Source organism: Mauremys reevesii, linkage group 12 (assembly GCF_016161935.1).
Source record: "Mauremys reevesii isolate NIE-2019 linkage group 12, ASM1616193v1, whole genome shotgun sequence".
NCBI lineage: Eukaryota > Metazoa > Chordata > Testudines > Geoemydidae > Mauremys > Mauremys reevesii.
In genome coordinates, this window is record NC_052634.1 from 11346890 (window position 1) to 11359303 (window position 12414).

The window sequence follows — 12414 nt, forward strand, 5'->3', positions numbered from 1 at the left end:
ATGCAGAGCATTTACGCTAACTTGCAAAGCACGGTGGAGCCGGCTGCAGGGTTCTGGCTTTTTTATATATGCCAACGTTTGAGGCAGCTTCATTGTGGTGCGGCTCAAACCCACTGACTGACAGCAACAGCTCAAGCTGCGGGCTCTCTGCGTAAGCTCTCTCTACGCAGCTCTGACAATGCACCTCAGTTCTGATCTGCCGCCGCCCCCACTATTCCCGCCCTGGGCTTTCCCACATCTCTCTGCTAACACACTCCAACCCTCGTCCCTACTTTCCCACGCAGCTCTGCGGAGGCCCCTTCATCCTGACCCGCAGCCCCGTCCCTGCTATGCCTGGGATCTAGTGTGGGGGGTTTGTGGGAGGTGTCAAACAGGGACTCAGCAGCCACGATTAAACCCATTCTTACTTACAGGACCTAAACGGGACGACGCCGGTGAAAGACACGTCACTTACAGTCTGGTTCCCCTGGCCCTAAGGCTAGGAGTGTCTTTACCACACCATCCCCGACAGATGCAGGATATGGGACGACACCAGTGGACCATGCTGCATGTGACAGTGCCTGCAGCATGGCCCCCAATGGTCTGCATGGGGCGTGCAAACTGGGGATGGGGAGGCGGCTATTTCTTATCTCTAGGGTCAGGCAGTGCCACCCATCGACAACTTCACAACGTTCCCTGGGAGGAACTCCTCTTCCTCTCTGCCCTTCTCCTCCCTATTGCATATACAATGAGGTCCTTTGGGCCAAGGGCTCCCTCCTGGCAGGGGAGGGGAGCATGGAAGGGGGAGTCGTTGACTCTCTGACCCCAAGGAAGCCCCTCCAGGAATCCTCCACGGGGATCAGGCTCTGCAGAGGGGGATGGGGCAAAGCAGGGGGTGACAGCTCTTTAGAAGCAACCGGCCCTTGTGCCCCATAGGGATTCCTGGCCCAGGTCAATACAGATTCCAACAGCAGCGCACCGAGTTCTCCTCACTGGGATGAGACTGCGCGGGAGGGGTGTTGGGATACCCCGGGAGCAGGGGTTGGGAGGGAGTCCCGAGGACTCCACTCTGACAACGGGGGCAGTTCTTGGGAGCGCTACAAGCGGCCAGTGCCTTTCCCCTGCCGTAAAAACAGTGCGGGTCCATACTCCGCAGCTCTGGCTCCTACTCGGAAATCATCCACATAGGGGACATTCCAGCCCTTGATCTCACTGTTCCTGACCCCAGCCCCCACCCGTGGGAGCCAGTGTCATCATGACTTCCCCATGACATTTCAACCTTGCCCTGGCTGTACAGTGCTAACAGATTGGTAACAGGCATCACCTTCCATCCTGCCAGTAGTTACATGTCCGTGCTGAGTGTAATGTGTAATGCCTCTTGCTTATCAGCTCAAATCCAGTCCCCGTCGGTAGCAACCTGAGGAATGCCTAGGAGGCTTATGTGAAATGAGCTAGCTCAGTTCATGTTTCTTCCCCATCACAACTGTACTGCCTGGACCTCGTGTTAGCACAGCACAGAGGCTAAGGGCGGAATGGGCTCGCTGATGCCAAGATTTAAAATTAAGGTGCAAGGGAGCGCGGGTGGGAAGCCTGCGTTGAATTCTCTCTGGGGATAAACAGGAGACTGCTGTCTCCTCAGTGGCCAGGCCTGCACCTTTCTTGGTCCACTAGCCAGTATTTAAATAGTCCAGAGCCTTTCCTGAGCACTAAAATTCACTTAAAGGAAAACAACCTATGGATGTCTGTGGGCCATTTCCTTAGGAGGAAAAGTCCTGTGGAAAAGCAAAGGGATATTCTGAATTGGAGTCAAGGGACGGGGTCTCCAATGGCAATATATTTATCTGCTCTCGTTATGAATGGCCACTTCATTTGAACCTCCCTGACAATTTAGGCCAGTGTAGTCTTGAGTAAAGATTCTCTCCGGGATTTCCAGAAGGAGCCCAATGGGAAAGAATTTCCTTGGGATTTGGGTCCCCAACTCCCTTAGGCACCTTCGAAAATCCTAGTGCCTGGTAATTAGGATGCAAGGCTGTATGGCATTAGTGGAGTGGGAGTGGAGTTCGACTGGGACTCACAGATTTTGTTTCCACCTTTGATTTTCCCTACTCGGGGTCAAGCCAAAGTCACTCCGTGTAAGAACCTATGCAGAATAGGGTGGAATAGAAAAGTGCCCTAAAGAGTCACATAGAGGATGGGGGATCCATCTAGGCAGCCACATGATGCAGTGGGGGAGCTAGCTCACGGATGGAGGTCACTAACTCTGCCTAGTACAAACAGGTCCTCAAGTTGTGCCACATGGACCAGACGGGTTACAACAGCATCCCTTCTGGTGGGCAGCGCAGTGAGGCCTTTGGGGACCTGAGAAGGAGGAGGATGGAGGAGCTGGCTGACTAGGAGTGATTCTTCCCCACCCCTGCAGTGGTTTGTGGACTGAAAGTAATGGTTGAGGATCCCTCCACCCCAGCAAACCCTGGCTTAGTGGGGCTGCAAGCAATGAGTGAGAGAAATGGAACTCTGGCTTTGGACAAAGGCAGGGAGGAAATACCTGCTGTGTTTTTAGCTGAGATAAGCCTGAGCCATGGACCTCAGATCTAGACTTCTCCAAAGTTCAGGGCTTCCCTCTGGGACCCATCTCACCTAGAAGTCAATGGACCAGTTGATTTCCTTCTCCCTCCAGCTGGTAATAACAAACCTTTCTCTCTTTCTCTCCCTTGTCCAGGCCCCGGAGCAGTTCATGACGGCAGCAACGCGGCTTCCAGAGCAATGGCCTGCCTCTGGCTATCGGGCACCCTCCTGGCTCACTTCCTCATCAAGTTTTGATAAGAAAGCAAAGGGTCCTCGGAGGCGACACCTGGCTTCTCCCACACCACAGACTTTACTCTCTACACTGCGGGGGCAACACCCAGTTTTACCACTTGAACGTACTGCCAGGGGGGAAGGGAGAGGGAGAGGGGGAGGGGAAAAGAGTTCCAACCGCCTGTTGGGGGATAAGTCATGGGTGTTTCGCAAGGCGAATCAATTTCTTCTACCCCGGCCCCGCCCTCAACCCTATTTATAAACCTATCCTAAAGTTAAGCAGGTCTCGGCCGAACCTGTTCAAATTGCCCCCAGAGACGTGTCTTGGTTTGAGGGACGACACACAGCGGAAGTCAAAATGAGTCAAAGTGTCCTATTATCTCTGTGTCTCTTAAGCAAAAGGATTGTTCTTTCTACTTGTTACACTGTACATACCTGTTCATGTTGATAAGTGTCCTATTACACTTGGGCTTCACCGGGCATCCATCTGGAGGGATGTTTTAATAAATCAATCCACCCACCCACCCCCCGCCAGCACCTGGGCTCTCGGCAACAACTGCAGTAAGTTGCGGCTGTGAATGGGCCATAGCGATAGTGCATTTGGACACTGACAAAGGATTTGAGATCCCTTGGAGTGCAGAAAGGGAAAAGCTAGGGGACCCTGTTCTCCCCTCTTGCTAAAACTGATGGCTGAGTGGCTAATGCAAACAGATAAATAGACAAAATGGTGAGTCATCCATCTCCCCATCCATCAAAGTAATCACGGAGCCATTCTATCCATCCATCTATCCTATTCACCCATCCATCTAATTAGCTATCCATCTGGCTTTCTATCTCACCATCTCTTTACTGTATTTATCAATTTATCAATGTAATTATCTGTGCTTCTATCCAAATCTCTCCTTCTCTGCTCTTCATCCATCCATCAGCGTAATCATCTCTATTGAGTCACCTATTTATCTAGCCAAGTTTCTATCCCGTTCCCTCCATCCATTTAGCCTTCTTTCTATTTTGTCTGTTCATCCACCTGTTACGGCGGAGGATATTGAGAAATTTCACAATATTACATTTATGCGTGTGGTAGAACGTAACTACTGGCCATAAAGCTAAGCAATATTTGGCCATTTGGGCATGTCTCTGACAATTGAAAACACGATAATGCAGTAGTAATCCTTCACTTAGTCCTCCCCACAAAAAAATAAAATAAAATAGAGATCTGTTTTCTCCTACCTCCCCAAAATATATACTCTCTTTTTTAAAGTAAACAACACCCCTCACTCCACCCCAATGCTGTTATAATCTTTTGCCTTTAAGAACCAATGTTTTATATCTGCTAACAGGTGCTTGTACTGCTGTTTTCCAATGGGGATGCATCCAGTTTTCTTTAAGAAAAAGTCCTAATTATCCATTATTTATGGCAATTCCAAACAACATGTTCACTACCCACCCTGGAAGAGCCAGACGCAATCTGGCCAACACTTCTATGCTCACTCCCTTTCCCAGCCCCGATCCTCATTTGCTCTGTTCGGAATCCATCCAGTCAGAAGCTGACAGAGGCCAATTATTTTGCTAGTGTGTTGACATCACTCTTGTATTTGTTTGGGAACCTCTTATGAGCAGAGGGTACTTCAATAACTGACTTAATTTCCAAGCACTTGATTAACTCAACACAGAAAACAGATGGGAAAGCGGAAGGGAAGAGAAAAAAAATACAGCCTCCCACAAACCTACATTCACATGGTTTCCTGTTTCTCAGTTGCTTCTGTCGAAGTGTTTTAGAGAGGGAATTTCAGGCAGCTGTCTCCAAAATGGAACAGCAGCATCAGACCTTTTATTTTTTAGACTATGGATGTTTATTTTGAAAGTTTCAATTGATTCTTCCCCAAGTTCCTTGGTTTGATTTAGGCCTTATTTGAATGAGACATGGCACTTTCTTGAAAGCCTAATGGCAGTAAGGGAGGAATCTGCATTGCTTAAATGTCTTTGAATGTATTTTTTTTTTTTAATTTTTATTAAAAGTAGCTTTCTGGGTCACTGCTAAGGCCTGACAGGGCTAGAGGACTGTAGCATTCACAGACCAAACTGCAGCCTGCATGACAGTCATTCCAATCAACGCCCCAGACCGGATTGGGCGGCACAACATGACCTGAATCACTAGAGTGAATCAAGTGGCTCTTACAAAGACCTGCCAAGTAGAAACGTCTTTGCTTTTTCTGATCCCACAAGACATAGACACTATTTTCCAGGTAGGAAGTAAAAGGAGACATTGATTCATTTGGTTATTTTTGTTGTTGTTGATTGTTTTAGGTTTTTTTTCTTTTACCACTGTGGCCATCTGACTGAGTGCAGGCACTACCAATGGTGCTGGTCTGAACGCAGTAAGCAAACAAAATGCAGTAAGGAAGCATAAAACCTACCACACTGAGCTGCCGACAGCCACGTGTCAGGGACGCAAAGATGAACTTGCAGAGAGGGAGTGACTTGTACTGGTTTCCAGTAGGATCTAGGTGTTTTAGTCGGAAGGTCAAAGATGTGCCTCATCCAATCTGTCAATAAATGTAAAACACGAATGATTAAAAAAAAGTCTGAAAAAAAAACGTATACAAGACTAAACATTTGGGCGGTATATTCATAAAATGGAGCAGGACATTCTTTTGAGTTCATGCATATGAAAAAAAAAATCCAGCACAGTCGAGTTCTTGAATGTATACACTTGCTTTCCCATTTATTTTTCCTTCCAAGAGGGAAGGTTTGAGTATGAAGAGGAACATGCCTGGATTTCACCACCACCACCTGTTTTACTGCTCTGAAAAAAAATCTAACAGCGCCCTCCCACTCTTTCATCTGGATAAAAAAACATCATGAAGCTGTTGCACATTGATTTAATCTGTGCAAGAAGCCTCCTGCAACAGGTCCACATGGAACCTCGTTCATTGTCAAAGACATACAAAGGTGTATTATAATTGTAAACCCCAGATATACACGCTGGCTCCATTGGCTTATTAGGTGGAATGCTGATAAAGAACTAAAACAATAAGTCTTCACTTTTATATCTAGTTCAACCACAAGTTATAGGCTAGCAGCTGGGATCATTGGGTATAATCTACGGCCTGTGTCATACAGGAGGACAGACTAGATCCCTTAAAAATCTATGAATTAGTACTGAAAAATGTTGTTGGTGTATGAATACCATAAACAGCAGCAGATGCCTTTAACTGTCAAAGCAGGGCACCAAACAGAGAGTTTTAAGTGCTTAATCATGCCATAACTCTGTTGAGGCTGAGGGAGGAGAGCTGCTGGAGAGAACCTGAAGAAGTGGTCTCTCAGAGGGGTTAACTAGTGCAGCTACTCCTACCTAGACGCCTCTTCTCTTCCTGCCTGCTATCATCATCAGAGAGACAATAACTTGAGAAGCCACACAGACACGCATACTGCCGTTAAGAAGAGAGAGGGACAAGTGGAAGTAATAAAAGACCATTTCAAAACAACATTTCAAAGCTCACTGGGGCATCCACATCTTTCATGACTTCCAAGGTCATGTGAACTGAAGTGCTGGTGGTAAATGTTAAGTGCCTGATACATGGTTGTTTGGAAGCCTGTTTTTCCCCGGTGTTCAGGAGAAATGCCACCAATGTAAGAGTCAGGTCTCCAGGTTCTGTTGCTGTGGTACAGCGTTCCCTTGGGCAAGGGCAGACAAAACGTTTTCACTTCAGTATCTCAAGTGCCCTGCAAATTTAGCCCAAGCTTTGGCAAAATGTTCACGTTAGCAAGGAAGCTCTAGGCTCTCAACTCTGTATCCCAGACACCACATCTCTCTGCACAAGTTTCATGTGAGGACGACATTATGGGCTAGGTGTGTAGCAAGCCAGAGTGCAGAAAGTCATAGAAAGTTCCTGTTTCAGGGTGCGTTACATTGACTTAAAATAAATCTGTTAAACCACGCAATAGAAAAAAAAAACCCACAAAAGTAATTGCTGCAGATGATTCACCTGGAAAACTTCTAAGATGTTTTCACCCCGGGTGGTCCCAAGTGGAGCTGCATGAAAAATCCCAAGTGACGCTTGACAAGGAGTGAGATTTTTCTCCCCCCATCAAAGGGAAAAGCAACAACAACAACAACAACAAAAACCAATGATTTCCCTGAATGTGACTCCAGGTTTCTTATCTCTGGAAACCAAGGAAAAAAATAAACAGCAGCCACAAGGTGAAGCTGAAAAAATGTTTTAATTTGGGGCAAAAAATGTGATTTTCCTCTCCTCTTCATTCCCCACCGACAGCAAGAGGGTTTTAGTTTCTGCACAGCCCTCGTTTTGAAAACCTTCAAGTGCAATTTTCTCTCCCCCAAAGACAGGAACGTTTAAGTAGCCACAGGACGCCTTTCTAAGAGGTGGGTGATATACCAGAGAAAAGAGTTTCCAAATAACGCTAAGATGGGAAAAATCCTATTCAAAAGGAAACAGCGACCATTCGTCCCTTACAGGAGAAAAACAAAACAAAATATTGCAGTTAAAACCTGTGCCATAAAATAGCTAATCAAGATACATTGTCCTTTCAGTATTCAACGCTTTGGAACAGAGGCCAAGTGATAGTCAACCAATGCACGTTGCCCTTCAGATATACTTTGGTACAAAGGCCAAATTTAATCAACGTAAGTTGTCCTTCAGATATTGAACATGCTGGGTCCAAGGCTAAGCGAAATGGAGTTTTTGGAAGATGGCAACCACACGCCCAGATCTCTGCATTACTTTAAAGGGATCCTTTAGACTCTCCAAGACCCACGGCTTCAAGACTGAATTCTTCCTGCAACCATGGGTGGTTAGCATCAAGAACAGGAAAACCTCTAATCTAGTCCTCTCTGCTCCACACAATTAGTTCTTTTTGGCAGAGGAAACTAAAAAGAATGGCTAGCAGGGAACTTTTTTTTTTTTTTAAGCATTCAAGTTTCTTGTGACACGTAAAGTGCAGTTGTGAGGAACATGTTGGGTGTATGAAACCGTTAACTGTCCAGTTCAGAGTCCTTCTCTTTGCTAGGTTTAAAAAATTCTATGACTTATCAATGGTGCAGTTCTACTAGCTGTGTAGAAGGCTATGGTTGTGCACATTTTACTCACAATTATCCTAAAAAAAACAACAAAAAACAAAAAATAAATAATTTTCTGTATTCAAACGCTTTAAAGAAAATCAAACAAACAAACCATCACATTGTTACAAAAAAGCAAACTTTATTTTTCCTGTCAGCCTTCTAGGATTACTTTCATTTGATTATTATTTCTTAAAGCAATGAAGTCAAGTCTTGATTTTCTGTCAATAATTGTATTAAAAAGGGTGAATATACTACCTGAATTTTGTGCATGTTACATTGTAGTTGTAACCTTTTCTAATTCAGAAAGAATAAGAGATGGTTGTGATTGTGCAGTGTATCAATAAAGTTTGAAGAAATTTGTACCTGGGGGGGAGGGGTTATTTGGGACTCCACCCACACAGCGCTACTGTATTGGACTCCATGAGGAATTCTAGTAATGGAGAGGCCCCCGCCAGTGGTGAAATTCAACCTGGCCTTAATTTGGAAAAGCGGCCCTATTTGGTAAAACACTTAAAGCACATGCTTAGGTTGAGGTAAAAAGGACTTCAGCAAATGCTTGAAATTAAACATGTGCGCAGGTGCTTTGCTGAACAGAGATGGAACTATGCCCAAGCTTAAGCACTTTCCTTAATGGGAGCTTTGTGCATAGAACCAGCACAAGGCGTGCTCCTTAAGCCATACATAGACATTGTATTGGTCCCGTCTGCACGCGGGTTCATTTCACCTGGTATTCATAGCAGCACTGGTACTTAAGGCTCTTGTGAGTGGTCCTCTAAGCTTCCCTCTCCCCTCCACCTTCAGCCTCTGTCCTGATCCCCACTGTTCCTTCTTCCCTTCTCCTGCCTGCACCCTGCCAGGCCTGGCCACTTGAGCAGCCACAAGTTCCAATGGTGACCACACCTCGCAGAGCCAGATGAGATGAGGTTGGTATATCTGGGCTCTAAATAAACAGGCCCGGCAGCCAGCGAGTAGAAGAGGCACCGCATACAAATATGGAGGGTGGTGATTCTATGCAAAAGCCAGGCCTGCTCTTCGAGACAGACACAGGGTCAGATCCAAAATATGACAGCTATCCGCCAACCAGAAGAGCATGTTAAATGAACTGTTGAGATCTCAGTTGCCTGAAAGCCCTTTCTATCTGCGTCCCTCTATAATTATCTTACTAGCTAACCATCCTGCTTTCATCCATCTCTGTCTGTCAATCCTCCAATTCCTCACTTCTTCACTCACCCCCTTATTTCTCTCTTCCCCCATCCAACAAGTTAACCACCCACCCATCTATCAGCACCCACTTAGAAAGCCCCCCTTTTATCCCTGCCACACTCCATCTATTCACTTGCCTACTCATCAATGATTCATCTAACTATTTATTTCTACATCATCTAGCCATTCACCAGCCATCAAGAACACCCATTAGTCTCCACTCCCATTTATCCTATCCCCTGAACGTGTATTCATCCAATCTACCTGCCTAATGTAACCATCTACACACATCTATCCCTCCATCCATTTATTTAACCATCCATCCCCCAACCTTCATCTATCAATCCATCCACCTAGCGTCTCCATACTAGCCCTTGGCAGGCACATGCCTATGTTCAGAGCCACTTCAACGTAATGAAAATCTTTGCCCTTATCTCTCTTTAATGTTCAACTGGGGAAGCTTTATCCAGTTGTTCTTTAAGCACAGCAGTTAAGCAATCCGATGCATTTTCTTTATCTTGTCCAGAAATATATGCTATTAAAAAAAAACCCTGAACAAAACAACAGAAATGCCTTTGGAGCTGTAATAGTATTAAAGATGTTTCTGTCTCTATCAAGACATATCAACACGAACTGAGGGGAAATAAATAGAGAGCAAAGAAGCAGAAAGAAATAAGATGGTTAACCCTTCCTAGTACTGTGCACAAGTCTGTCCCTTTAAAAAGCATCATTTCCTACCCTGCAGGGTGAATTCCAACGAATAACATTGAGACCCTGAACAAAAATGCTCTCCTTTCTAGACACCGAGGAGAGGTTTTTTTTAAAGGGCCAGGGCAGTGTTTTGTCATGCCGCACATTTCCTCAGAAGGGGGGTTCCCGTGTCCTTTATTGGAGAGTTTATGTAGGGTTGAACAGTCTTCCCCGAGTGAAGTGAACGCAAGGGGTAATATTTAACAGGGGATCATCCTATGAAAGGGTGTAAGGAGGAAGTCTCAGCTGAGCTCTGCATTGACTGCCTAGCTATTTCCATCTCAAGTCCTACAGGATTCAAAAGAGCTCAGCATTTCAGAGGGCTGAGCTCCTTTGAAAAATCTGGCCCACCGAGCATTTGGCCCCGATTCTGCAATCTGATCCACATACGGCGCCCCAATCAGTGTGTATAAGATCCTGCCTCACCCTAGCGACCATGAGAGCCACTGGTGGAAAATAAAAGACAGCCCCTCTGATGAAGAAACGATATACATGAAGTACAGCCTGACACACAAGCCTCTTGTCACCACAGCTCCACCAGGAGGAGCGCTAGCATCGACCGGACGCAGGTGGCTGCTGGCACTTTTATCACTATCTTGTCTAAAGCTGCTCTGCGCATGCCTAGGTGACACAGTGGTTTGAACGCTAGTACGATCGCAGCACGAGTACTCCCACTAGTACCGCCACACCGGCTGCAATGGGGGGTGATGCTAAGAAGAAAGCCTGAATAGTCCAGCCAAGAGTGTTTCCATTTTGGGGCCCAGTCTCACACTGCTTTTTCATGGAGAGTAAGTTTTGCGGGAGCAAGGAGAACCAGAGGAGTGCCCCAATTTACAGACCTCAAAAAGGCGACGGGAGTCCGTTTTGTGACCCGTTTTGTAACGGTGCATTAACGTTCTGACCCTGCATAGTGCTCCGTCTGGGCCGGAGCAGTGCTGGGACTGTTGTTCACCCAACATCCCCATTGGCGCAAACGTTGTCCTTCTCCAAACCCTCTTGCCGTTGCTTTCTTCCAGCAAGAGAGAGAAAATCCCCACACCCGACTCTAACCAGCAACAGCCGCCTAACCCGGAGTAGGCCAGGCCCTATCCTACCATTGCTTCTTAGGCAAAAGTACCCAGGTGACCAGACACAGTTCTGGTGGTGGCATCAAAGTGACACAGCTGATTAAGCCAAAAGTTGCCCATCAACAGAAGGCTTCTGCCTAAACTTTCACCAGTGACTAGTGATTTTGGATTCCCTCCGTGAGACACCTGATTTTCATGGAGTGGAGGCTCAGCAATTTCCAGAAATCAGGCCTTTTTAAAGGTGTCTCAACTGGGCCCCCAAATCCCCAGTGTGTCTGTCTATCTAGCTAGGAAAGCTAATATGAATTAAGACAGTTAAATTCCTTTTCCAGCAGCCCCGGAGGGGGTGGGGTGGATTATTTTAAACTATGCAGCTCTGAGGAGGTAAAGAGAAATCGAGCCGATCAAAAAGGGAAAACGAATGACCCCCCAAACCAGCTTCAAAGATACATAAGTGCTGAGGAAAAAAACTGCTTTGCATACAACGATCGCCGTTAAGAAGTCAGCAGCAATCATGCTGCGGTGTCTGAAATCTTGCAGGTATTTTACTTGACTAAGAATAGAGACATTCAGCTCATCCTCGGACACTACCGCACGGTAACTTATCTAGCGGGCTTTTTAAATGGTGGTCGCCGCAAGGCAAGATTAACGCGTGTTGCTTATTAAAGCAAAGCGACATTGGAAACAGTGGCATTTTAATGCTCCCTTTTATGCTCTTTGTTTAACTCCGCTTGGATGGTGAAGCTGGTCAGATTCCCTCGCGATTTGTTGTGGGTTTCCCCTTCTGTTTCCAGCTAGTTCCCAAGCATTAGCACTTGAGGTCCTGGGTGCCACGGGAAACTCTCGAAAATGGTCTTCACTGAAGGAATCTAAAAGGCATAGAGGCCCAGGTCTCAAAGGTATTTCAGTGCCTAACCCCAACTGAAATAAATGGGAGTTAGGTGCTTAAATACCTTGGAGGATCCAGGCCAGGAGACCAATCTGTTGCTGACATGAACCCAATCCCCAGAGAGCTCAGATGGAGGTAGTTTGCCCTACCTACGCTATGCTGTGTTTGGTCCAACACCATTTCAATGGCTCGCCCCTGTCAGCGGTGGCATCTGGCCTCAAACTCTGACCTCCCAACTCCCAGCCCCCCTTGCTCCAACCTCTTCACCAAAACCCTTTTCAAACAGCCCAGGTGCCTCATGTTTTGGGTCTGATGTCTCCACAGCGTCTCCTTTGGGCAATCCAAATGCCCAGCTCACTCTGCCGTCTTTCCCCTCCATGGGTCTTTATCACAGAGCGCTCTTCTTGCCGCTACGACCGCTGCCCACTCGAACCACCCAGGGCTTCTTCCACCCCCCCTCCCATATATATACTGCTGTGGTCCTTGGGGGCGGGGGGGTCTGGAGCACACGAGGTTGCAGATGCTGCTCTCCCTCCATGCAGGTGTGTAGCAACAGCCGATCCAGAGGGGAGAAATTTGCACAGCTGTGACAGTCCACCAGATGGGATGTGACACTTCCACTGTCTAACACGAAGGGTCAGCCCATT

At 46.6% G+C, this 12414-nt stretch overlaps 1 protein-coding gene and 1 long non-coding RNA gene across 10 annotated transcripts in view; one reads left to right on the top strand and one right to left on the bottom strand.

The window, feature by feature from the left end:
- OPCML (opioid binding protein/cell adhesion molecule like) overlaps positions 1-6232 on the top strand; it is an 854468-nt gene extending 848236 nt beyond the window's left edge. For all 9 annotated transcript variants that reach the window (XM_039496207.1, XM_039496208.1, XM_039496206.1 and 6 more), the window contains one exon: positions 2699-6232. In XM_039496207.1, coding sequence (XP_039352141.1) covers positions 2699-2799 — 101 coding nt within the window. In that variant the 3' untranslated portion in view covers positions 2800-6232. The remainder of the gene's footprint in view (positions 1-2698) is intronic.
- Positions 1-12414, bottom strand: part of LOC120375521 — a 54601-nt gene that overhangs the window by 12980 nt on the left and 29207 nt on the right. The window contains exon 2 of the long non-coding RNA XR_005586596.1: positions 5193-5321. This is a non-coding gene — a long non-coding RNA (uncharacterized LOC120375521). The remainder of the gene's footprint in view (positions 1-5192; positions 5322-12414) is intronic.